This window comes from Penicillium antarcticum (assembly GCF_028974205.1).
Source record: "Penicillium antarcticum strain IBT 31339 chromosome Unknown utg000005l_segment0_segment0, whole genome shotgun sequence".
Lineage (NCBI taxonomy): Eukaryota > Fungi > Ascomycota > Eurotiomycetes > Eurotiales > Aspergillaceae > Penicillium > Penicillium antarcticum.
This window is the reverse complement of record NW_026695303.1, coordinates 1,351,666-1,375,272: the sequence shown is the minus strand read 5'-3', so window position 1 is coordinate 1,375,272 and position 23,607 is coordinate 1,351,666. Positions and strand designations below refer to the sequence as shown.

Below are 23,607 nucleotides of genomic sequence, written 5' to 3'. Positions count from 1 at the left end.
ATTCTCCAGATGAGGTCATACTGCATGATTAACCTCCGAAAAAAATAGCCCTGGCAGATGTGATACGCTAATCTGAGCACAAGCTGCATAGGGATAGGCAACCGTCACCTTTCGAACAAATCGCAACACGGTGGCTGTGTCAAAGGGGTCGGTGGGCGGTGATTCTTTGGCCGTTGAGACAGAGTAGCGGATACTCATCGCCCCGATCCGACGGCCCGCAAGGGATACAATCACAATTACATTGAACCCGACAATTGAAATAAAACCCGTTTTATGATAAAGTATATACATGGATATGAGCTTGCAGACGGCACAGCATCAGGCGGTCTAAACAACGCCAACGAAGGAAATATTCGACCGAGGCCAAAAAGTGGGATATCAACAGAAAGAGGGCGCAGGCGAAACGAACGGGCTCTGCGGTGCAATGCGAAGACAGTGTGGGAGATATAGAGAGATGAGGCAAGCGATAGGAAGCCTGAGATGAGAGAAGATGGTCATTATTCCGACTCCGTTGGTCATCACAAAGGCCTTGGACCTTTGTGACTGGCATGGCGATATTTGAATGACCGGGCATACTGTGCAACGGAGTGGAAACCAACAGAACAGTTCATTATAGGGAAAGAAGGGTTGCAGGTTCGTGGAATACAATTTTTCAAGGCTAGTTGCTGACCTGCTGGTAGCCACCGTGCTTCCACTCGCTCTGCTTCCAGTCATTCTGGAAGTTCTGCATCTCGGTACGGTTCTCGGCATAGCGGCTGTCGTCGAGGGCGTGTTCGAGACGACCCTTGCGGCGCTGGCGCAGACAGAAGATGAGGAAGGCTGCGATGGCGAGGACTCCGGCTCCGGCTGCGCCGCAGTAGATTCCGATGTGAGCTCCTTCACCCAGGTCATCCCACTTCTCGGCTAGGGACTTGGGCGGGGGTTTGTTCAGCTCTGTAACTGTGGTAGAGTTTCCGCTGGAGGTTAGGTTAGCTATGATCCAAGGCGTTCTATCATTACGTAACTCACCTGGCCACGTCGATACTGTCGTAGGAACCTGAGTGGTCCGAGTAAGTGTACTCCTTTCCGGTGTGGAAATCCTTCACGCGGAGCTTTCCAAGGGTCATGGTGAAAGGAGCATCGTCCCATTGGACCAGACCACCAGCCCACTCGATTGTACCCTGTGCAGCACTCTTCGTACCGGCAGGCCAGAGACTGAACTTCACGCGGCAGGGTGTCTGCGGGTAGTTCTTTCCACCAAGGGTACCCTTATCATCGTAGTTGAGCTGACGGACCATAGTGCCGTCGATCCACCACTGAAGCTTATCCTGATCCCAGTAGGTAGTGTAGTTGTGGAACTCGGTGTCTGCGTTTGTGACGTCGTGGTAGCCGCCGCGGTCGAATGTGCTATCGTTGCCCTTTCCGAAGAAATTAGACTGCACCTGGCTAGTGTTATATCCCACCCACTCCCAATCGATCTCGTCCAGGTCATCGGATTCCAGGACCACACTGCTAATCAGACCGCCGCCCTTGGCCATCTTGACGTGGGATTCCACGACACCGAAGAAGATATAGAAGTTAGATTGCAGGAGGGTGGAGGAGCCCTCTGTCGCGAGGGTGAATTCGGCTCCGTCGTCGCCATACTCGTAGGTTCCGGTGGTCATGTTCCAAATGGTTTCGTCCAACGTGCTGTTGAAGTGCCATGTGTGTTCTGTTCCTAGAGCTGGGTCTGCGGGACATGTTACGTTCAACGGGTTGCAGTCTGTTGACGTTTGTGCGGTGGCATAGCTGGCCAGGGCCAGCAGAGCAAGAGAGTACCACATATCTAATGAGTGTAATCAGATCTGCAGATCTAAAGGAATGACTGTATAAAAGAATGGACTCGAGAACGAAGCTCGATAGTAAAGAGTGGATTGTGCCCGATTGCACGAGAGGAGCAGCAGTCAGTACATGAAAGAAGGGAAAGGGGAAGACTAAGTGGGCTTATAGGCTAGCGGTGTTTTAGGCGTTATATTATTTTTGTGTTTCCCCTTACGCTGCAGAGATTATGGGCAGGTCAGAGCTAGCTGCATAGGGTTAGAGGTGTCCAGTTTGGCGCAGAACGCTAACTGTATCTGGCAATTACCAGGGCCCCGTGCTTGAGACTAAGTCCCCTTTGAGGTGATAGCGACCCTGATTGGTTGGGCAAGTCAGAGCGATAAGGACCCGCAGAGGTAATCAAAGCTGCACAGGGTGTTTGTATACTCCGAACGGTCGAGTTCATACATGATTCGTACTTCTAGTACATTATCCGAGGCGTTTAACTTGCTTAGAAGGATGTACTATCACTGAAGGAAGTAGAATATACCAGGATCAGCTAGCGGATAATTCCGGTCTAGACCAGTTGGGGGAAATCATCTGCAATGAAGATCCCTTTTGACTGACTTATTCATGCACATGCCCCTTGAAAACTCAAGGATTCTGTCAATCTATTTCGGTTCGGTTCGTCAGACCTGTTCTTGAACTGACTTTGATGAGTATCCGCTCGCCAGAACCAATAGAATCCCCATCTATAAGCCAAGCCCTGTCCCCCCAGTGGAGTTGTCTAACCCAGGTTTTTTGCTGACTTCGTCGAGTGGGACCATCATCACACGAGGCTAACCCCAATTACTAGTCAGGGTCATGACCCCTTATTCGCCGATAACAGTGCGGTGACGGCTGCGGCGTTTTTTCCACGGCCGTTGGATGTACTCGAATAGAATCAGGGGTCAACTTGGTGATCGATCGAACGCCACGGTTTTCGGTGGTCACACGGTTTGGTCTAGCTTGAGCATGCCAAGTGCACTATATACCTGGGCAGGCCCGCTAATTTCCCCCATCCTACTTATAACTTCTGTAGGCAACCACATGTATCCAACGTGCTTCAATGCGAAATAATATAACGATTTCTAACCATGTATTCGAATCACAACAGGGGAAATATCGCCCGAATCACGACCGCACATATAAAGAATTAAAGCATCGATCGGCAATCTTGGAAGTCATCCCAATCTTCATAATCATCAGTCATCAAGCTTCATATCACAAAGCATTCACAAAGCGTCACTCATATCATGTCTCATAACTCAGGCCCCAAGCCTGAATTCGGTCCATCCACGGCCCTCCACCCAATACCCATATGGAGTAATCATATCCATATCGCCGAGTTCAAAAGCAATAAAAATAGCAAAACCGACTGCGCCAATAGATCAGTCGAAAAGCCAAGGCTCATCCACCCAATCCCAACCCAGGGCCAGAAAAAGAAAAGAAAGAAGGGGGAGGGGGAGAAATAACAAGAATCATCCTCCACAGCCCCATCCACTGATTCAACAATCAATTGTATTCAAGGATCAGTCAAATAAACCTTGGCAGGCCGACGCAAATCATCCCGATCTCGATACCGCCGTGTACTAGTCGGCTTCTCAACATAGTCGACATAAGTCCCGGAAGGACGCCGACGCTTTCTCCGACCGCGACTACTCGTACTACTGCGAGTAATGGGCGGTCGGTATCCGACATCCGGCTGGTCGCCACCGCTCCACGCTCCTGGTAGGCTGAAGACACGCCACAACCAGAGGATGAGAAGTGTGCCTGCGATCGAGCCGATCACAATGCCTGCGATTGCGCCGCCGGATATAGTACTCGGGCAGTTGTCGCCGCTTGATTGTCTCGGCAGGATGGAATTGATGGGAGCCTATAGTTAAACGTAGGTAAGCTAGTGCACAATTCGAGGTTTGATCCGTGGTTCTTGTTCGGGCCGGGCGCAGGTGCCATGGATGGGTTGGAGATGTATACATCGATGGATGGTGATGCTTAACTTAGACTTACCATGGCTGCAGTCTACTGTGTTGTACAGTACACTTTGATCCGATCTCGATCGGATCTCGGGGATTTCCAATCTGTTCCTGGCCTGGTGGCTGGCAATGCTATGCAGGAGGTGGGTCTGCAGCGAACTGGAGCTCGCCACACCAAACGTGGGTTTCAGTGTGTGTATAAAGCGATTGCAACAAATCACCCGCACAATGAGAAAAAGAGAAGAGGGAAGGAGGGGCGAGATAAAGTCCCCGAGCCTCACATCTTATAGACTTAAGTCAACACGCAATCTATTCCGACCCCAACCTCCTCTCCCGCTTCTGACGTCAACCGGACGTCGGTCTTGGCACACAGAAAAGGCGCGATCTACGCTTTTTCAAACTTGAAATCTTCTTGTGTGATTGAGCAGGGTTGTTCATTGGCCGTTGGGGCGGCTTACTGGTCAGATTTTTGTAATTGTGTTGTTGCATGGGCTATCCGGAGTCTGGTTAAGCCTCGGCTGTGAAGTACTGGGAATACTTGGAATTATGTGAACCCTGGACTGGACGAATCCACTTGCTGCACTACCTAGCGCTGCAGTGTTTGAGCTACTGTACATGTATGCATGTCACAGAGAAAGTCTTGTACAGTGGATTGGATGCGGGGAAGTGTAACGGACGATTAAGATCCTGTTGTGGAGAAATGCTGAGAACTAGAATCAAGAAAACGATGACATTTACTTTAGATCCTGTACTTGACAATTTACATTGTGCCACTAATGAAAGACTGAATGAAGAAATGTTGTAGTGAGTGTACACCTCGATGTATTGCTCTTCTGGCGTTAGTCTTTCTTTTTCATCTCTTTTGTCGTTTCTTTCTTCGCCTCGTTCTTGAACTCTCTTCTGCTCAATTCCAAGTGCCTCAGTTTATAGTTCCTGTAATCGACTACCCCATCAACCAATGAGAGGGGTTTGACTAGAACCTAGCACCGGTTGTTTTAGATCTATTAGAGCTTGTTCGGAGATTGAAGACCTGAGGGTCATACTATATAACTAAATGGAAGTTTGGTTGGCGATCAATGCGGAGAAGACAAGACTGCTTGCTTTAGGCTAAACCCTCCGTGCAGTGCTGTCGGCTATACAATTGAAGGAAGATCTATGCTATTCGGAACACGTTTTTAAGTGCACGAGCATAACTGTAAGAAGAAACAATATCCAAAAATCCCTATACTCCGGTCCCATGATATCATCAAAAACAGCAGACAACCCTGTGCATCCAGACAAGTGGTGAAAATCAAGAACGACAATAATGCATATCATCTTAAGTCATTACCGACCCGTGATATAATCGCGATTCTCAATTGTTACGCTCTTAGTCATGTGGTTGACCTTATAAACACCGACAAGTCGGGCAGCAAGTTCGAACTAAAGAGAATAGTCAGTATAGTTCCTTTTAATGAAGAAAGAGTGCAACGTACCATGTTATTTCGCAATGAAATGACAATAAACTGTGCGTTCTTCGTCCGTTCCTTGATGTACGAGGCGACAATAGAAACCTACGAGGCAGTTAGTATACAGCTTGAAAACAACTAGCGTAGTGACTCACATTTCGGAAATCCAGGGCGGCATCAATCTCGTCCATGACATAGAGCGGAGTAGGCTTGTAGTGATGAAGAGCGAAGACCAGCGCCAAACTGGACAGGGTCTTTTCTCCACCAGACAAGTTGCCAATGTTCTTCCAACTCTTCTTGGGGGGCATGACTGAGAACAGAATACCTTCCGAGAAGGGGTCTAAGGAATCCACCAGCTCCAACTCGGCGTTACCACCCATAGTGATCATTTGGTACATCTCCTTGAGGCGCAAAGAGATGATACCGAATCCTTCCATAAATCCATTCAGACGGGAAGATCGAAGCCCGTCCAGGCGAGCCTTTGCACCGTCGCGAGATGCCAATGCTGTGTTCAGATCCGCTGAGCGCGATTCATGCTCAGCAGCACGGCGACGGTATTCTTCGATAACAGATAAATCGACAGAAGCATTCTGAACTTTCTCCTCAAGAGCAGCAATGACCGCCTTCAAAGACTCCTTGTTCATGGCCTCTAGCTCATCCTTGGTGTATATCTGGAGCTCTGTGGGTTCCTGCTCCTCGCCAATATCGCTAATGTTCTGGACGGTCAGCTTCGAAAGCTTTTCTTCCCAGTAGCGACTGCGCTTTTGGTTCTCAGCCAAGGCCTTCTGGTTCTCGTCCAGCTTGTTGCGCATCTCAATCTCGGTGGCTCGTGTCTCATTAAGCTCAGCAACCTTCGCGTCGAGTTCTTCCTTCATGGTCTGAAGCTCGCCCTTCTTGGTTTCCAATGCCTGGTTGTGATCAGTTTAAAGCTCAAGATTTTCTGAATACTGGTCATCTTACCTCCTGGGCCTCCTCGGCCTTCTGTCTCCACTCGGAGGCGTCGTTGTCTTTGTTAGAGACATCCTCTTCCAGCTTCTCTAGGTCTTCGGTGATTTGTCCAATCTCCCTCTCCGAGTCGTCGCGAGATTTCGTGTGCTTCTTGATAAGTTTCTCGTTCTTGGATTGTTGCACCTCGGCATTAGAGATCTCTTCAGCGAGCAAGCCGATTTGCTCCTTGAGGCCATCAACCTTGGCCTTTTGGCCACGAAGTCGGACACCACCAACTTCCATGATCTTGCTCTGAAGGGTGGAAATCTCCTCTTCGATACCACTCTTCTCCTCGTTGAGCTTCTCGATCTCCTTCTCGGTCTTGGCAATCTGTTTCTCGAGAGCAGCGATTTGGCCTTCATCAGAGTCCGATGGCTGGTGCTGTGCGCCCAGCTCCTTGACGCGTCGTTGGGCATCGGCGAGACTACGCTTGGTACTCTCAATCTCGATCATGATCTTTTGAATCTTAGTCTCCACTCGCGGGATTTCCTCCAGTCTTTCTCGCATCTGAGCTTCGACATTTCGCTGCTTCTCTTGGAAGGCCTGGAACTTCCTCTCGAGATCCTCGAGGTCTGTCTCGAGACGAGACATTTGATCCTTTGTGACATCGGCAACCTGTTTGGAAGACATACCACCCTTGGAGACACGTGTTCCGCCACCACTCATTGTTCCTGACACATCAATTAACTGACCGTCAAGAGTCACCACTCGCCATCGGCGAGCACCATAGGCAATACGGTTGGCTTGTTCAAGGTCCTTTGCAACCAGGGTATTTTGCATCACACTGTAGAAAGCGGGTGCAAACATTTCATCCTTGGGCTTGACAAGATCAAAGAGACGAGGAACACTTTCAGGCGTGTAAATCGTAGACATATCACGACGGGGGAGACGGTCAAGAAGGATGAAGTTGGCTCGGCCGAGGTTGTTCTTTCGCAGGTAGTCGATACACTGCTGGCCGACCTCGACAGTTTCCACCACCATGTTGTTGAGAGCAGGACAAGCGGTGGAAATTGCGACATCGTACTTCTCGTCAATAGTACCCAGGTTGCCCAGTCTGCCATGGAATCCATCGATACGACCAGACTCTTTAAGTCGCATCAAACCAGTCAAGACACTCCCACTGTTCTGGGTACTTGCCAGGCTGGCGCGGGCATCTTCCGCCTTTTGACGGGCACTTGAGACATGTGAGCGAACTTCGGGTTCACGGCCAGCGTATTTCTTGAGATCGTGCTTGAACTTTTCCACTTCATATTCCAAGGTCTCTTTCTGGGCATGTCGCTCTTCGAGGTCGTTTTGTTTGGACTGCAAGCTGTCCTCGATCGTCCCGATCTTGGCCTGTGCTTCCTCAAGAAGGACGGTCCCAGCGTTGCTACGCTCACGCAAGATATCAAGTTCACTCTGAGCTACAGCAACTGCGGATTGCTTTTGATTGATCTTTTCGTTCCACGGCTCAAGAGACTTCTGCTTGGTGGCAATTTGATCAGAGAGGCCCTGGGTTTTGCCTTTGAGACCCTCACGGATTGTGTTGAGTTCTTTCTCCTCAGTCGACATTTCCTGCTCAAGCTGGGTAGTCTCGGCAGTCTTCTTCTCGATGTCGTCGGTGAACTTCTCGACCAAACTCTGGCATTCGGAAGCAGCAAGTCGGCTGGTTTGCATTGCCTTTTCAAGCTTCTTTTGTTTGCCGAGCAAGAACTTCTTCTTCTCCTCAAACTTGACCGATTCCTTGTCGTATTTTGCCATCTCTTTGAGCAAGGCTTGGGTGTCTTTCTCCATGGATTCATAAAGGCGAACACCTTTCTTGTAGGCTTTTTCGGTCTCTTTGATGCCGGTTTCATTCCCCTCGTGCTTCTCGAGTTCCATATTCAGCAGCTCCTGCATCTGGAGGATGGCCTCTTCCGTAACGCGGACATTGTCAGCGCACTCATCAATGTAGATCTGGTAAAGAGCGGATTGCTTCTGAGCCAATTCGTTTTCCTCGCGAATGTATGCCAGAGCCTTGTCCTTCTTGTCCACCAAGGCGGTCTTCTCTTTCTCCACGTGCTGGACACGGTTGTTTTTCTCCACGCAGACATCGTTCAGGGTTTCGAGCTCGGTCGCAGCTTCGTCGATGGGTGTCTTATACTTCGAGGTTCCGATAATGTCCTCTAGGTATTCCAGCAAGCCTTCGTCGTGTTCATTGGCTGCTTTAGGCTTCATTTGAGCAATGGACTCGACTTCACCCTGCAGAATCAAGAATCGCTTGTGGTCAAGGTCGATTCCACGGTCGCGGAGGAAGGCTCCAACAGTTGCGAAGTTGGTCTCCTTCTTGTTCATGTAGTATTTGCTGGTGTTGTTCTTGAAGGCGCGTCGAGAAACGATCAGTTGGGAATCTGGGACTAGTTCAGATCCACCTTCGGACAAATCGAGAACTTGTGCGAAATGAACCTCAACTTCGCAGTAGGCGAGGTCTGGATATTGAGCTGAGTTATGAATCAAAGCGGAAATTTTGCCCTGTCGCATCTTGCTGGCACGGAAACCAAACACAAAGAGTAGCGAGTCAATAACGTTAGACTTTCCGGAGCCGTTGGGTCCGACGACGGACGAGAAGGAGGCGTGGAATGGTCCGACGATTTGCTTTCCCGCGTAACTCTTGAAGTTTGTCAGAATAAGATTTTCAATTATCATTCGGGGCTTAGGTGCCGCAGATTCCTCAGGGTCCGTGGGAATCTGGGTCCTTGACTTGGCCACGATATCCATAGGCTTCTCCAAGACTGTCGAGTTCGGGTTGATGATGGAAATCTGGGACTTGGGTTCTTCCGATTCTTTTGCGGGCGATTGATTCACGGCGGATTCGGTGATGTCGGAGAGAGGCGGCACACTTGCGCGTGCGCGCGCTTGAGGCTCTGGCGATTCTGACGGCTCTGGAGTAGGGAGTGAGCCCTTGGCCGGCTTGGGTGTGATTGAGCCGCGACTCTTGCGGGGCATACTTTTTCTTTTCAAGGCCGCGTTCCTAGACGGGGATTCAGGGTCGGCTTCAATCGATGCGATACTAACACCCTCATCGTTCTCGTCGTTCTCGTCGTTCTCGTCGTTCTCGTCGTTCTCATCATTTTCATCATTCGTTTCGTCCTCTTCGGTGTCCATTTGCGACGCATCGGAATCATCTGTCGCTTCTTGGGTTTTACTGGCAGGGCGTACGGTGGTAGGTGTCTTCGGTTCTAGAGTCATCCGGCTCTTGGAGGTTCTCTTTGCCTTCTTAGGAACGGGGGTGTAATCCTCCTCCTCAGCTTCTTCGTCATCATGCGTATCGGGTGTGGGTGTGACATTTCCGGGGTCTTCGGATTCAGAGGTATCTTCGACAACGTAGCTCCGACGGGGAGCAGACCGGCGCGTTGACCTGCCCTTAACGACTGCAGCCATGATGGATCAATGATTGCATGGAGGTGGGAGTGTTTTGTCCGACGAAAGTGGGTTGTTTACCTCGCGCCCAAAGAGGAAAAGCGGCCGTCGTTCTGCCATAACAAGCCCCTCACCGCCCCATCCCGCTGTAAGTTACCGTACGGTAATTACCTCTCCGCGGAGCTTCAACTTGACCTTTGTGACGTTTACTTCTTTCTCTCAGCATCATCATGGCGCCCTGGGAGATCTTTGACCAGGTGTTCTCCTTCAACAAGAAGTACACCTATGAGTCCAAGGTTTTTGAACAGATCCTTGCCAATCGGCGTGCCTTCGAGAACCAGCTCTTCGCCGACCGACTGCTAAAACTGCTTGGTATCCAAGGAGGTATGACTTGAAGCCCCAGGTTCAATATGTAGGTGGACGACTGACTCCCTTCCAGTGACAAAGGTCTATCCTCCCAAGAGCAATGCGGATCTTCGAGAACTTTTCAATCATATCGTTTCCTCGGAACTGGATATCGAACACAAACAATCTCTAGTCTACTACGTCCTCAAAGATTGTCGCGCTGCTCCAGAAGCTCCAATTCAGTATGCGCAACAATGCCATCTACCAGAGAAATACCGTCTCTTCATTGAGGGCCTTTGGCACCTTGATCGACTTGATTTCCGGGTGAGTTCACACGGATCTTCAAATCTACTGCTTTCTGGCAGCTACTGACTCTATTAGCGAGCACTCGAGTACCTCACTGAGCCATCACTCATTCCGACCTTCCCGGATGAAATTCTCTACGCCCTGGCTCTCACCAAGCTTCCGCGACACGACGATAGCCTCGCAATCGCATACTACCTCACTGTAGCTCCTCCTCTGGCCAGCGAAAAGGTTCGCAAAGCTTTCTTCGAAACTCTTAGCCGATCCAATCTCACTGAGGCGTTCTACTTCACACGCAAGTACGATGATGCCCACCGTCAGAGCTTCTTTGAGCAGCTGGTGGAATTTGTTCATAAGGCTAGTCCTGGCCAGACCAGAAGCCGGCGCGCTATGGAACTGGTCGGGCTGCCGCTGGATGAGGATGAGGAAGCATGGTTCGAATCAGTACTGCTGCACGGCAATGCCAGCACACTTCCCGGGGCCAAGGATACCGTCATGATGCGACGTCTCGCAACCGGGCAACTTTCCGATGTTTCCCCCGAGCTTGAATCTTTGAGTGGCAAGAAGGTGGATGGTTTGAACTGGGATAACCTTCGAGGTAGCATAAGACACGTGTAGATGATATACCCAACCAGTGCAGCGATACTGGGTTAAATGTTTGGCTAGAATTGAAATATCAAAAGGAGTTGACGGTTATGACAATTGATATTTTAAATTGTAATTATTGTAATTGATTTGGTTGAGGTAAGTCAAAGGCACATTTACTTTACATGGTGTGTAGACTTTTGCATGATATATATAGCAAGAACCGGTTTCTCATTGTCATCCGTAAGTAGATTCTCAGATTCCCCCAAAGAACAAATCAAAATTGATTCAATTATATTTGACTCTTAGATCAGTTATATCAGAAGAATCACTAGAAAGACATACTTCGTCCAGCGTGCGTGGTGACATAGCGATAAGATACCGGATACCGCGAAAAAGTGCAAACCACGCGGGTTTTCCTTGCTAACGCGCTGCCCCAACCTATTCTATTCATCTTTTGTCTTCAGACCCCTCTTCACTTCTTCCTAATCAGAGGGAATTTTCTCTCCAGCTTACTGCGTGACAATACCGTCCTCTTTCGTCTCCTGGCTCTGCCTTTTATCCCAGGGAGCTAACCCGGCAATCGAGACCAACGATGACCGTCTGCACCTTCTTCCAGCAGGGGCGCTGCCGGTTCGGAGGTAATTATTATTCGAGCAATGTTGAAAGAAGTTGCTAACATTACGATTGCAGATAAGTGCAAATTCGAGCATCCTGGCAGAGCCACAGCTGGTCCTTCGGGCAATAGATTCGGGGCTCTCTCTGGGTTTAGTGAGTATGACCGATATTCTTATGCCAGCCATTTCGCCCCAAATTGTGCATGCGATACTTTTTTACGTTCCAGTCTACATGTTCGATCCTTGCCTGTGTCCCTGTTATTCTTCCGTTGCTCCCTAACCATTGCATTTGTATCAACACCACTGTTCAGACCATGCCCTTTTCACTTAGCCTATAGCCGCCTCGATGCGTTACTGTTTCCTTTTCTAACCAAAATCCTACGACAGGCGGAACATCTTCCCCAAACCAATCCCAGAGCAAGAAATATGCAGATGAGTAGGTCAACCTCCTGGCAATCTTGATGGAACCTGGAACTAAATGGGATACAGCTTTGGCGTGAACGCAAGTGATATCAAGCTTGACCTGACTGCCGGCAAGAACCGTCCATTATGGATCTTTTCCTCCTATTCACCACAGCAGCATGTTCCACGCCAGCTGTTCGGTGGTCCTGGGCGCGAGCAAAGTCCGGAAGAGTTACGTGCGCGCCATTATGAATTGGCAGCGGCGGGTAACATCGACCAGGCGGTACAGGAATCCCAGGCCATGTGGGCAGAGTCTATGAAGCAGATGGACGTTGCCCTGGGTGATCTGAATGGCGCTGTCAAGTTCATCATCGATGGCAAGAACGAGCACCCTAACAGACTCGATATCGTTGAGGGCAAGACAGGCCCCAATGCTAACCTAGCTCCTGGGGCCCTAGGCAATGCTCCCTCAGCCTTCGGGCAACCATCGATTGTAGGTCAGTCATCTGGCTTCGGTCAACCTTCAACCCTCGGTCAGTCCTCAGGTTTCGGGCAGCCTTCAACTTTGGGCCAGTCGTCTGGCTTCGGCCAACCATCAACTCTGGGACAATCGTCCGGCTTTGGCCAATCCTCGACCCTAGGTCAATCTTCCGGCTTTGGACAACCCTCGGCCCTTGGCCAATCGTCTGGTTTCGGACAGCCCTCAGCTCTAGGCCAGTCATCCGGCTTCGGCCAACCCTCGACTCTGGGACAATCAACCGGCTTCGGACAGTCCTCGACCTTAGGCCAGTCTTCTGGGTTTGGCCAGCCATCGAATTTGGGTGGCTCCGGCTTTGGTCAGCCATCGACTTTGGGAGGACAATCCGGGTTTGGCAAACCAGGCTTCGGACAGCCCGCAGCCCCGGCAGCCCCGGCATCAAACCCTTTTGGCGCTCCAGCTACCTCTTCCTCGCCCTTCAGCCAAATCTCTAACAATCAAGCAGCCCCCGGGGGCTTCGGGCAACCTGCTCCTACAAACGCTCCCTCACCATTCGCGCAAACAGCTTCACAGCAACCTGCAGCTCCTGCCTCTGGCGGATTTGGACAGCCACAACCAACGTCTGGATTCCCACCATCTCAACCCGCCGCATCTAACCCATTTGGAGTGCCCTCACAACCAGCAGCATCTAATCCATTTGGGACCCCATCTCAACCAGCAGCAAGCCCATTCAACCAGCCCGCCGTACCTCAAGGCGTGCCAGTGCAGCATGCTGATGCTGGCCCTCGAGCATTCCTCAAGCTTGACGACCCGAGCCAACTCAACCCACTTCCAGAACTGCAGGGCGAGACAAGGCATGATCCATCATCGAAACGTCTGACTATGTGGAAGGGCCGTCCAGTGAAGTACGTCAATGACCACCCTTGCTACTTGCACCCGCAAGACAACAGCACGTTGGTCCGCGTCAATTTCCCCAATGGACCGCCTGATTCAGCCAGTCTACGTGATTCTCAAGCCAAGCCAGAGGAATACACTCCAGAAGTGGCTGCGGCATATGATTTCTTCCTCAACAACGGGTACTTCAAGGATAGCATCCCATCCGTTGCCCCTAAGAGAGAGTGGATTAGCTTCGATTTTTGATATCAACATTGCAATTTGTGATTTATGAAATGCGATTTGCATTATTTTATTTGTTTTTGTTCTTTGTGCATGGGGTTTCATTTGGCATAACAAAGGACGGCATGTCCAGTATGCGCAAACATGGCAGACGGCGTTCGGGAGGTATTTTTTTCTTGTATAAGTAGACGATTCCTATGAATCCAAATACGACTACCAGATTACAGAACTTCAAAAGGGCTTTTTTTTTCAAGATGTTTCCATTTTTTGATTTTAGTATATTAGGTTAAACGGGATCACCCATAGCACAGATAAAGTCTGCAGGCTCGCACCGGGTCCAACGTAGCGCTTTCACACTACAAATTCACCAGCACATGATCCCTCCCTAAAGCAAGCCCAGGGCTAGATCATTTAAGCGGCAATGGTAACCTCAACCTCAACACCGGCCTCGATGTTGATGATGATCTGCTTGACGGTCTCAGTGGGGGCGAGGAGGCTGTAAACAATCAATGTTAGTGACTGCATCTCCATACAAAAAATCTGCCTTCCAGACAGAGACAGCGGGGTAAAACTCACTCGATCAGACGCTTGTGGATGCGCATCTCGTACTTGTCCCAGGTCTTGGAACCCTCACCGTTGGGGGTCTTGCGGGTGGAGATCTGGAGGGTCTTGGTAGGGAGACGGACGGGGCCCTTGACCTGGAGGGACTTGGAGCGGGCACGGTCGATGAGCTCCTGGCAGACCTTCTCGAGGGAGGCAACCTTGCGGGAGGTCAGGGTGATACGGATCTTGTGGACCTTCTGTATAGCAGGCGAGAGAGGCGATTAGTACTTGTTCAAGGGTTGTGAGGTCCTTTCACAGTTTGCGCACAACGACGACAGCGTGCAATTGGGACAATAAGGGTTGGCGACAACGTACAGGGCCCTCGCCGAAATCCTTCTCGGGCTTCTGGAAAGACATCTTGAATGATTGGTGCTGGGGGTGGATTAGCGGGTGAAGTCGAGAGGTTCGAGTAAGAGATCACGTACAATTTAAAAGGGCGAATGCCGTCAAGACCTGAACTTCTAGGCTCGGTAAGGTGATGATGGCTGGCAGAAACAGTGTGGAGCGAGAATTCGATACCGAAAAGTTCAGTGCGAAAGTCTTGGCGCTTCGGTTATCGCACGCTAATCCTCTTTGGGTGCGCTGGACCTTGTTGCTGAGTCAGGGATGAGTCATCGCTCTTTTGGGACAACTGCCAAGTTTGAGGCATTGGAGATATAATCAGAGTTGACGGTAGTTTTCGTTTCTTGATTTGCTTGATCGTTTCTTTTTTGTAGTCTCTTACCTACTCTCAGTTGAACCAGCGCAGCTTGTCCCAATGGCGGAATTTCCGCCGCTGGCCCCAGTGCCCTCCCCCGCAGTGCGGAGGACAATCCCCTCGAACGACTGGGAAGCTTGTCTAGATGCATGGATGACCTTGCTGGGCATACGCCTCAATGCCTCTGACCAGAAATTCCGAGATTTGGCCGCCCAAGATGAATCTGCGCCCCCATTCCTGGGATCTTACTATCAGTCCGTCGCAGCGGGGGACATTAGTCTACAGAGTGGACCTAAAGCTCGACAGCTTCGGAAGCTTTGCTTTTTAGCAACAAGGCGGTACCTACTTGGTCTATCAAATCCACCGGATGGACTACTGGATTGGAGACTCCTCAGTGATCTATGTTGCTGCTACCCTTCCAGCACTGTTCTCAAGACGTCACTATCAAATGCCTGGGTTCTGCATCATGACAAGATCACTTCCAGCATTGAGAAGGCAAAGGCAATTGTTATCAAGAACATTTCCTCCCCAAACTCGTTCTTAAACCCTGAAGTCATCTCAGACATTCGCCGCCTAACTATCCTTACCTCCGTGCTCCCAGCTTCTGGTCAGGTGCTCATGGCGGGCTCTGATTTCCTGGATACAGTTTCAGAAGCTTACCAGGCGAAGAGTGCCAGGGAAGAATTTCGAAAGATTCTAGTTGCGAACGTCTACGTTGGATTGTGCTCCTTTTTAAAGGAACAATCTGCCAACATGTCATTGCTATTAGATCAGCTGTTCGGTCTCAAAGCCGCTGCCCGAGTGGGAACACCGAAGATGAAAAAGGAGGCGACACTGCTATCAGACCTTGTATGCAGCTCGGACTTGCTTCTTCGACTAGAGAAGTATCTTACCAATCACCCCCAGAAACGGGGAGAAGATCTTCTCTCCAGCTTGCGCGCCTACCAAGTGGAATCTAAATCCCTTCACCATCGATACCAAAGAAAGAAAAAGCTGGACAAAGGCAAAAATGCATCTTCAGGAGTGCTCATCCCAGAGGAGCTTCACGCACACAAAATGTCGCTTGTCACCCAAGTACAAGACCTCTTCCCCGATCTTGGCTCTGCATTTGTTGTACGGCTATTGGATTTTTATAACGACAACCCTGAAACAATCGTTGCCCACCTCCTCGACGACTCGCTCCCTCTAGAACTCCAATCCCTAGATCGATCAGAGCAACTAGCCCCAACAGCAGAACCACACCATAAACATCTCTCACCACAACCAACACCACCTGCAATGCCCTCACCCCAACCAGAACCCCTCCCAATTCGCAAGAACATCTTCGACAAAGACGTCGACATCGCCGAATTGAGCCGCTTAGACGAAGCAGCAAGCAAAGGCAAACTACACTTCGGTCGCGTAGACCCAGACGAAACAGCCGACACAGTCCTAGCAGATCGAAGCCGCCACGCTGCAAACAAAGCAGCTATCCTTTCCGCATTAGCAACATTTGACTCAGACGACGACGAACGTGACGACACCTACGATGCAGCCGATGTAGGCGGCACCGTGGACGGCGTGACCGCCGGCACAGACGCTGAAGCCGACGCCGCTGCCCAAACTCGCCGTGCAGCAGACCTCGATATGACTCTCTTCCGAACATACAAGTCCAACCCCGGCCTGTTCGCCCGAGACTCGGCTACCCGCCGCTCGCAGCCTCGTGCATCGCTGAAACGCGAGACTGAAATGACTGATGAAGCTATTGAAGGCTGGGCTGTTATGCTCACGCGTGATCCTAGGCGACTTGCTAAGCTCGAGGATCGGCTGGCTATGGATGCTAGTGGATCTGGCGGTGGCGGTGCTCTGAATCAGCCTGAGTTGCGTTCTACTTCTTATCGGAGGCCGCAGCCTCGTGAGGATGGCGAGGATGGCTCTGATGGTGGTGAGTCTCCTGGTCAGCCTGGTTCGCGTGGTCGTGATGGCGGAGGAAGAGGTGGAAGGGGGCGTGGAGGTGGAGGTCGTGGGCGTGGTGGACGTGGTGGTGGGCCTGCTCCGTCTGGGGATCAGGCCCAGCCAGATTCTGCTGCTTCGCGGCAGAGGAAAGAGGCCAATAAAGGAAGTCGGGCAAACCATAACCGTCGGCAGCAGCATGCGAAGAAGATGGCTCGTGGGGGTGGAATGCCTGGTTAAAAAAGCAAACATCGATATGATCCATGTGGAAGTTTGTCGTGGGGTGATGTAAGCCTTGACGATCATCACACACATGGATGATCATGCATGTAATCTAAGCATTCTGAAACCATTACAAAAGTAGCTACGAAGCATTGAAGCGAAAAACATTCATTGATCATTAATATATCAGAACACATCTAATTGTGGCATCAGTCGTCGCGACAATGTATTGACAAGAGCCTCGTTCACATGACCCGCAGGGAACAATACTTTACTCACCATTGAATCAATGGTGATGGTCCGAGAAGACACCATTCTCGGACATCGATTTGCGGCACTCCTCCATGAGGCGGAGCTGCTTCGCGACATCGCCGAGACGGCTAATAACCTCCTTATTTCCATCGTAGAAAGTGAATATTGCATATGGGATACCAGTATCACGGCAGAATTCAAGGACGTGCTGTTGGGCACGACGCAAATTGTGTCGCGGCATGCGTGGGTACAGATGGTGGATGGCCTGGAACTGCAGGCCACCATGGAAGAAATCGAGCCACGTTGGGCAGTCGACGTCCATAGTGGTGCGGAGCATCTTCTGTGGAAAAGACTCGCCAACTCCTAGGTCGGCAGTTGACATGGCGAAGTGAGATAGGGTGATCTGAACATGCAGGGGGGAGGGAACGATATTCGAGATGAGAAGGAAGGTCAGGCGACTGCTGGTATCGGGAAGTGTTTTGTACAGAATCCCGTAGCCATACCAGGTCCAGAAAAAAACCTGCCCCACAAGCTCGAAATAGAAATGCCACCAGGCGGGACCATTTCGAGGAGCCTGGCGCTTCAGTAAATACTCCCAGCTCAGGGCAGTTAGATTGAAACGCGCGAGAGACATGATAGGGTAGTAAAGGTAGTTCTGGAACTTGAGCAGGAATTGAGCAGGAACATCAAAAGCCATGACTCGGTCATAGTATGTGCTCCGAAGACTGTCAAAGAAACGATGCGAGATGGCAAAGAATGGAATATGCTCAATGTCGGGATCATGTTCGGGTTCATTGGTCACGATATGATGCACATTATGGCTTCGTTTCCACCAACCAAGACTCAGGCCGCCGATGTAATCTGCGATGATAATTCCAATAACACTGTCTACATGGAAATTGTGTGTGATTCCCATATGGCCGGCATCATGGGCAGTAAACACAAGTTGGTGCCAGACGCAGCCTAGGAAAAATGCTGAGGCTGCCCACCATTCCATGCGTAGAAACATGTATGACAGACCTGCGAACAAGCTGTATCGACAGCATTCAATGAAGTATGCGAAGTAGTTGCAGTTGAAAAGACCCTCGGCCTTCAGCCGCTCATTCAGCTCACGGTATTTGCGCTTGATCTCCTCCTGATTAGCGGTGTCCAACGAAGGATATTTGGCAATGTCGAATGCAATCTCTTCTCTGGTTCTGGCATCCAAGAACTTCGGCTGGGGCGGTGCGTTCGGGGTCGAAAAAACAGTGTCGGTGGCTGTGTTCGACTTCCTCTGACGGACTGAGGCTTTTGAATCGACCGCATCGAAGACTGGCGAGGGAGGAACAGATCCATCGTGGCTAGAGCCATAGGAACTCTCTTGACTTGTTGAATCCTCCTCCGTCGAGCATGATTCCTCCGTATAGGGACGGTACTTGCCGCCCTGGATCGGGGGTAGGAAGTTGATCCATATTCCTTCAATTCGACCGATCTGGTATGAGGGCATGCGGTCGCGGGCTTCTTGGGAATGAAGTCTGGACGAAAGAAAACCAAGTTAGTTATGTATTGGTCTATGGCTTATGCAGGGACGTACGCGTTGATCTCATCCGTCGCATCCCTGCCCACCATATGCTTGATGGACTTGTCTCCTCCGGGATGGAACTTGATCCAGGCGTCTACCTTCAAGACACGGCCCTCGAAGATAATAACATGTTTTCCTTCTGCAATGAGGCCTTCGACATACCGCCGAGTCAAGACGGTGTCCTTCCGGGACGACTGGGGTTTCTCCATGGTGTGGCACGGCGGTGTGGATGTACAAGGTCAACAACAGTGACGTCCTTACAAAGACATTGTTCTAAGCCCAAATAGTGAAATGAGTGACGAGGTGCAAAGATAAAAGAGCAAGGAGCAGCCAAGGGAGATATTAATAGGAAACAAGGCAGAAACATAGCGGAGGAGCGCAGCGGGGACCGATCGGCGGTCAGCCCGTGCTTGTCACTTCATTCATTACTGTACACCTCACATATGGCATGATGGTGAGCATTTCTTAAACAGCTCTGGATTTTGTATTAATTCTGATAGGATACACTCTCGACACTCACCCAAACATGGCTCCAATGGGACCAGGTCCGTATTTCCGTTTCCAGGTGGCCTGATGTAACTGACTCGGATATAGGACCCTACAACCCGTGCGGAAATAGAGCAGCTACGGGACTCTAATGCCACTGAAGAACTGAAAAAGCGATTGCGGGATCGTACGTGTCACTATTGTCTTCATTTGAGGTTTTAGTGCATGTCTAATCCGAGTATAGGCATCGAATTCGGCACAGCGGGTCTGCGAGGCCGCATGGCAGCAGGGTTCTCCTGCATGAACTCTTTGATAGTCATACAAGCCTCGCAAGGCCTAGCCAGGTTTATCCGTGATCAACGTTCTGATATCGCCTCGCATGGTGTAGTCATTGGCCATGATGCGCGTCACAACTCTAAGAAGTTTGCCACACTCGCTGCCAACGCTTTCATTGCGCAGAAGATTCCCGTCTTTCTGTTTGATCAGGAAGCACCAACACCACTGGTGCCGTTTGGTGTGAACCATTTCCATGCCGCTGCGGGTATCATGGTGACGGCAAGCCACGTATGTTGACCCGAACACCCACTATGTACATCTACTGACCCAAGAGCGTGTTTAAGAACCCAGCTCAAGACAATGGTAAGCTTCTCACATTATATAAACCATAATATATGCTAATATCTCTAAAGGTTACAAAGTGTAAGACAAATCATGATGATTGTCATACAGTAGCTAATGGCATTGCTTCATAGGTACTCGAGCAATGGTGCGCAGATCAATCGACCTGAAGATGGAGAGATTGCAAAGTCAATTAAGGATAATCTGGAACCCTGGCCAACAGCATGGGTGCCCTTGCAACCCGGCGAATACTTGCGCGCGGATTCCTACCAAAAGCTCCTTCCCCACTACAAAGAGCAGGTTGGGAAGTTTATGGTACGTTCTTGAACATCAATTCGGGTGACAACTCTGACGATGCCTTAGAGATCCACGGTGGTAAACTGGGAACCCCCAAAGCCATTTGTTTATACACCCCTTCACGGAGTTGGAGGTCTGGTCCTTCCGGAGTTGTGCTACTCGCTCGGGATCGACAACCTCGTGCCTGTTGAAGCCCAAGAGAAGCCAGATCCAGATTTTCCCACTGTGAAGTTCCCCAATCCCGAGGAGAGTGGTGCCTTGGACCTTTCTATTGAGACTGCTGATAAACAAGGAAAGACCTTGATCATTGCAAATGATCCGGACGCAGACCGATTTGCTGTAGCGGAAAAAGTAGAGTGAGTTCTTCTCCCTTCAGCCGTCGATTATCCATCGCTAATATCCATCGCAGTGGGAAATGGCAATTATTGACCGGAAATCATGTTGGCGTCCTATTCGCATCTCATATCCTGGATTCCTATGATGCCGACAAAGACTGGTCTCATATATCTGTCTTGACTACAACAGTTTCGAGCGGGATGCTGGCCAAGATGGCAGCCGCAAAAGGTGTTCACTTCAAAGAGACCCTAACAGGCTTCAAATGGATGGCAAATGTAGCCCGGGATCTTGAGAAGGAAGGAAAAACCGTTTCATTTGCGTACGAGGAAGCACTGGGATATATGTTCCCATCTGTCTGCTATGACAAGGATGGAATTACAGCAGCCACAGTATTCCTTGCCGCAGAGGCAAAATGGAGATCACAGGGATTGACTGTGTATGCCAAGCTTCAGCAACTCTTTGCAGAGTTTGGCCACCATGAGACGTTGAACAACTATTTCCGATCTCCTGACCCGAAGCTCACTTCAACATTATTCCAAGGAATTCGAGGGAGCTCTTGTCTTGCAAACATGAAGTTTGGCCGTTTCAGGATCTTGCGATGGAGAGATCTGACGGAAGGCTACGACTCTGGCACCCCTGATAACAAGCCAGACTTGCCTGAAGATCCAACCAGCCAGATGCTGACTCTGTGGCTCGAGGGCGGTGTTCGCTTCACATTCCGAGGCTCGGGCACAGAGCCAAAGGTCAAGTGTATGTTTCCTCCCTTTTTATACAAAGAATTCCTTGACTAATAACTTTATCTGAAACAGTCTACATTGAAAGCTGTGGAGATTCTCGCGAAGCTGCCGTAAAGGTAGTTTGCGATACGTTCCTTGCCATTCGAGAAGAATGGGTTGAACGTTTCACGCCTTCGATGTCATCCAGCAAGCAACTCCCCACATCATCTGGCCATGTCCTCACTGTAGAGTGAGAGGCGATAGTGAGATGAAATATGCAAAGAACGATTATATGTTCTGAAATATCATGTCCACTATGAAATAACCATCTTATTTGATTATTAAATACCAGTCTCAAATTTCATCTCTTCTCCGGCCTTGAATTTGAAGTGCTAGAGCAAACATGATCAGCGATACCGCAAAATTCATGGCATGTTGTTTGATGCCAGTGACTCACAGTCCAGGATGCAGCCAAGCGAGAGCATGACTCAAGCTATCAAACTGCGTTTCGTCATGTAATTGGCTTCAGAACCGGAACCGATGAACATCCCCCAAGAGCCATGACTTGATTTCTTCCAAGGCATCCAGATCATTGCTTGGCAACGCCTCTGTAACCTTACCATCATGCCACTCGTCTGTACGTTTGACCAAGCTCAGATCATGGCCCATGGGGCGGGAAGAATCAAAGTCGATAATGACCGGGTTATCGCCATGAAACATGATATTGGATGGATTGAGATCGTTATGCACAATTCCCAAGCCGTGAAGATGGCGGATACCCCGTTCAATCTTCTCCACCCAACTTTCGACCTGGCCTTGATCGGCCCCACGCCTCTCGTATGCAGAGTCCAATTTGTTGCGTCTGAGGGGGTTTACGCGTTCCATGAGTGTCTCATCGTAGCTTGTAAAATAGATGCCTCTGATTGTGCCATCTTCCAGAACTGCGCAGCCGTGGTACTGCGCGACGTTCGGGTGTGGAGTTTCCTTCAAAATCTCGCAGGCCTTCACTTCCTCAATCCAGGTCTCTTTGATGAGGGTTGGATATCTAGGAGTGTATGGCGATAGACTTGGCTTCTTCAGAAACCATCTCGAATGGTGCGGCCCTGGCTCTTCTACCTTAGTGAAAGAGTCCTGGAATTCGGGGAAGACGAGTGCGCTTTGGATCCTGTTGGTGCCATACAGATCGCCGATTTGGATATTCTGTGCCTCGGCATATCGCTTTCGTGAATATGCCCGGTAGATTGCGCCATTGACGCTGTAGACTACAGTGGTCCTTTGAAAGGTTAAGCCTGCCATCGGACCTCCAAAGTCTTCGGAGCATTCAAGGATCTCCATTCTGGGCTGCTGGGATAGGATTGGAGAAGCTGCAAAAGCTTACAGAAAGGGGACGATGTTTCGCAAGTGATATGTTTCCTGTTTCAGAGGTATCAAACGGGCACGTACGAGGATTACGAGAAGAAGCGGGTGTCCGTCCAGTTGCAATCAAAAGTACTGCATGGCTTGTTTGTCCCAGATCAGCCAATGCTTGTACGAGGTAGACCGAGCATCACGGTTAGGAGGAACATCTACTTTGGGAGCCCCTCTCCATAAGTCCTAGACTGAGGATATATCAATAATACCTCGTCCCGCAGAATTCTCTTGCAACCTCAAAGTCAACATGTGCCGAGACTGTGTGCGCCAAGCCCAAGCTGGGCAACATGGTTGTCATTCACACCATGAAGACTCAGTTCGTCAGCAGAATGACTGCATTCGTCCCACTCACTCGTTTCACATTCATCAAACTATGCCACATTCCAGTAGCAACGATTTCCCTCAAAATCAACGGCATGAGGCCTCAATAGCCAGAGATACAGCCCATACGCTTGATTGCCCTCGGCACGGCCGAGGAGTGTTTCGAGGGTACGAACTTGGGTCGTGATTTAATGTGATACTTGCATGAAGATGCTTAGTTGTCACTAACCACTCTCTTTAGATATAACACCAGATCAAAAGCTCCAGCCTGCACTCGACATCATGACAGCTGCCCCCGACATCGGCACGAGCACCCATGTATCCATGCTCGGCCTCGGCCTCAATTGCCGGACTCGAGCGAATACGAGGGCTATGAGTCGTATACTTCCCAAACAAAAGTCCGTAACGAATGTGCTATTCACCCTCCCAAGATGGAGCACTACGACCAAAATTACTCAGGTGACACGTCCAAATACACTCACCTTCACATTACCTCGCCAGTCTCAGGCACCTTTCCTCGTACTACAGTACATACGTCGCGTACAAATGGAGGTGGGATTAAGATCAAGTGTGTCAGATTCAGCGACGAGGAGACTTCCAGGACTGTCAGCTCTCTATACTCCACATTTGGATCTTCATCTTATGCAGATCATTTGTGCCATGCATCTCAGCAACATGCTCGCCCGCCTCCATCGAGGATTTTGAG

General features: G+C 50.1%; 10 protein-coding genes across 10 annotated transcripts; 4 read left to right on the top strand and 6 right to left on the bottom strand.

The window, feature by feature from the left end:
- Positions 1 to 658: 658 nt before the first annotated feature.
- On the bottom strand, positions 659 to 1,802 carry N7508_005163 (glycoside hydrolase family 16 protein; the record flags this gene model as incomplete). Its single annotated transcript, XM_058463229.1, has 2 exons — positions 659 to 956; positions 1,009 to 1,802. 2 exons carry the CDS (start codon positions 1,800 to 1,802, stop codon positions 659 to 661), a joined length of 1,092 nt encoding a protein of 363 aa, XP_058319707.1.
- A 1,538-nt stretch (positions 1,803 to 3,340) lies between these two features.
- N7508_005162 (uncharacterized protein) lies at positions 3,341 to 3,828 on the bottom strand (the record flags this gene model as incomplete). The annotated part of the gene is made up of 2 exons (XM_058463228.1): positions 3,341 to 3,691; positions 3,826 to 3,828. 2 exons carry the CDS (start codon positions 3,826 to 3,828, stop codon positions 3,341 to 3,343), a joined length of 354 nt encoding a protein of 117 aa, XP_058319706.1.
- Positions 3,829 to 5,117: 1,289 nt separating this feature from the next.
- On the bottom strand, positions 5,118 to 9,625 carry smc4 (condensin subunit SMC4; the record flags this gene model as incomplete). Its single annotated transcript, XM_058463227.1, has 4 exons — positions 5,118 to 5,213; positions 5,267 to 5,344; positions 5,395 to 6,147; positions 6,200 to 9,625. The coding sequence occupies 4 exons, from the start codon at positions 9,623 to 9,625 to the stop codon at positions 5,118 to 5,120; spliced, it is 4,353 nt and encodes a 1,450-aa protein (XP_058319705.1).
- A 209-nt stretch (positions 9,626 to 9,834) lies between these two features.
- N7508_005160 (ELYS family protein) lies at positions 9,835 to 10,870 on the top strand (the record flags this gene model as incomplete). Its single annotated transcript, XM_058463226.1, has 3 exons — positions 9,835 to 9,988; positions 10,044 to 10,273; positions 10,331 to 10,870. 3 exons carry the CDS (start codon positions 9,835 to 9,837, stop codon positions 10,868 to 10,870), a joined length of 924 nt encoding a protein of 307 aa, XP_058319704.1.
- A 562-nt stretch (positions 10,871 to 11,432) lies between these two features.
- Positions 11,433 to 13,474, top strand: N7508_005159 (FG-nucleoporin nup42; the record flags this gene model as incomplete). The annotated part of the gene is made up of 4 exons (XM_058463225.1): positions 11,433 to 11,478; positions 11,531 to 11,608; positions 11,842 to 11,890; positions 11,944 to 13,474. 4 exons carry the CDS (start codon positions 11,433 to 11,435, stop codon positions 13,472 to 13,474), a joined length of 1,704 nt encoding a protein of 567 aa, XP_058319703.1.
- A 387-nt stretch (positions 13,475 to 13,861) lies between these two features.
- S10a (40S ribosomal protein uS10) lies at positions 13,862 to 14,410 on the bottom strand (the record flags this gene model as incomplete). The annotated part of the gene is made up of 3 exons (XM_058463224.1): positions 13,862 to 13,946; positions 14,027 to 14,250; positions 14,369 to 14,410. The coding sequence occupies 3 exons, from the start codon at positions 14,408 to 14,410 to the stop codon at positions 13,862 to 13,864; spliced, it is 351 nt and encodes a 116-aa protein (XP_058319702.1).
- A 400-nt stretch (positions 14,411 to 14,810) lies between these two features.
- N7508_005157 (ASCC2 family CUE domain-containing protein) lies at positions 14,811 to 16,922 on the top strand (the record flags this gene model as incomplete). Its single annotated transcript, XM_058463223.1, has 1 exon — positions 14,811 to 16,922. One exon carries the CDS (start codon positions 14,811 to 14,813, stop codon positions 16,920 to 16,922), a length of 2,112 nt encoding a protein of 703 aa, XP_058319701.1.
- A 268-nt stretch (positions 16,923 to 17,190) lies between these two features.
- On the bottom strand, positions 17,191 to 18,926 carry N7508_005156 (fatty acid desaturase; the record flags this gene model as incomplete). The annotated part of the gene is made up of 2 exons (XM_058463222.1): positions 17,191 to 18,670; positions 18,730 to 18,926. 2 exons carry the CDS (start codon positions 18,924 to 18,926, stop codon positions 17,191 to 17,193), a joined length of 1,677 nt encoding a protein of 558 aa, XP_058319700.1.
- Positions 18,927 to 19,168: 242 nt separating this feature from the next.
- N7508_005155 (phosphoribomutase PRM15) lies at positions 19,169 to 21,424 on the top strand (the record flags this gene model as incomplete). The annotated part of the gene is made up of 10 exons (XM_058463221.1): positions 19,169 to 19,171; positions 19,218 to 19,262; positions 19,312 to 19,390; positions 19,448 to 19,767; positions 19,812 to 19,842; positions 19,893 to 19,902; positions 19,956 to 20,136; positions 20,185 to 20,474; positions 20,528 to 21,204; positions 21,264 to 21,424. 10 exons carry the CDS (start codon positions 19,169 to 19,171, stop codon positions 21,422 to 21,424), a joined length of 1,797 nt encoding a protein of 598 aa, XP_058319699.1.
- Positions 21,425 to 21,695: 271 nt separating this feature from the next.
- Positions 21,696 to 22,505, bottom strand: N7508_005154 (uncharacterized protein; the record flags this gene model as incomplete). The annotated part of the gene is made up of 1 exon (XM_058463220.1): positions 21,696 to 22,505. One exon carries the CDS (start codon positions 22,503 to 22,505, stop codon positions 21,696 to 21,698), a length of 810 nt encoding a protein of 269 aa, XP_058319698.1.
- Positions 22,506 to 23,607: the final 1,102 nt, after the last annotated feature.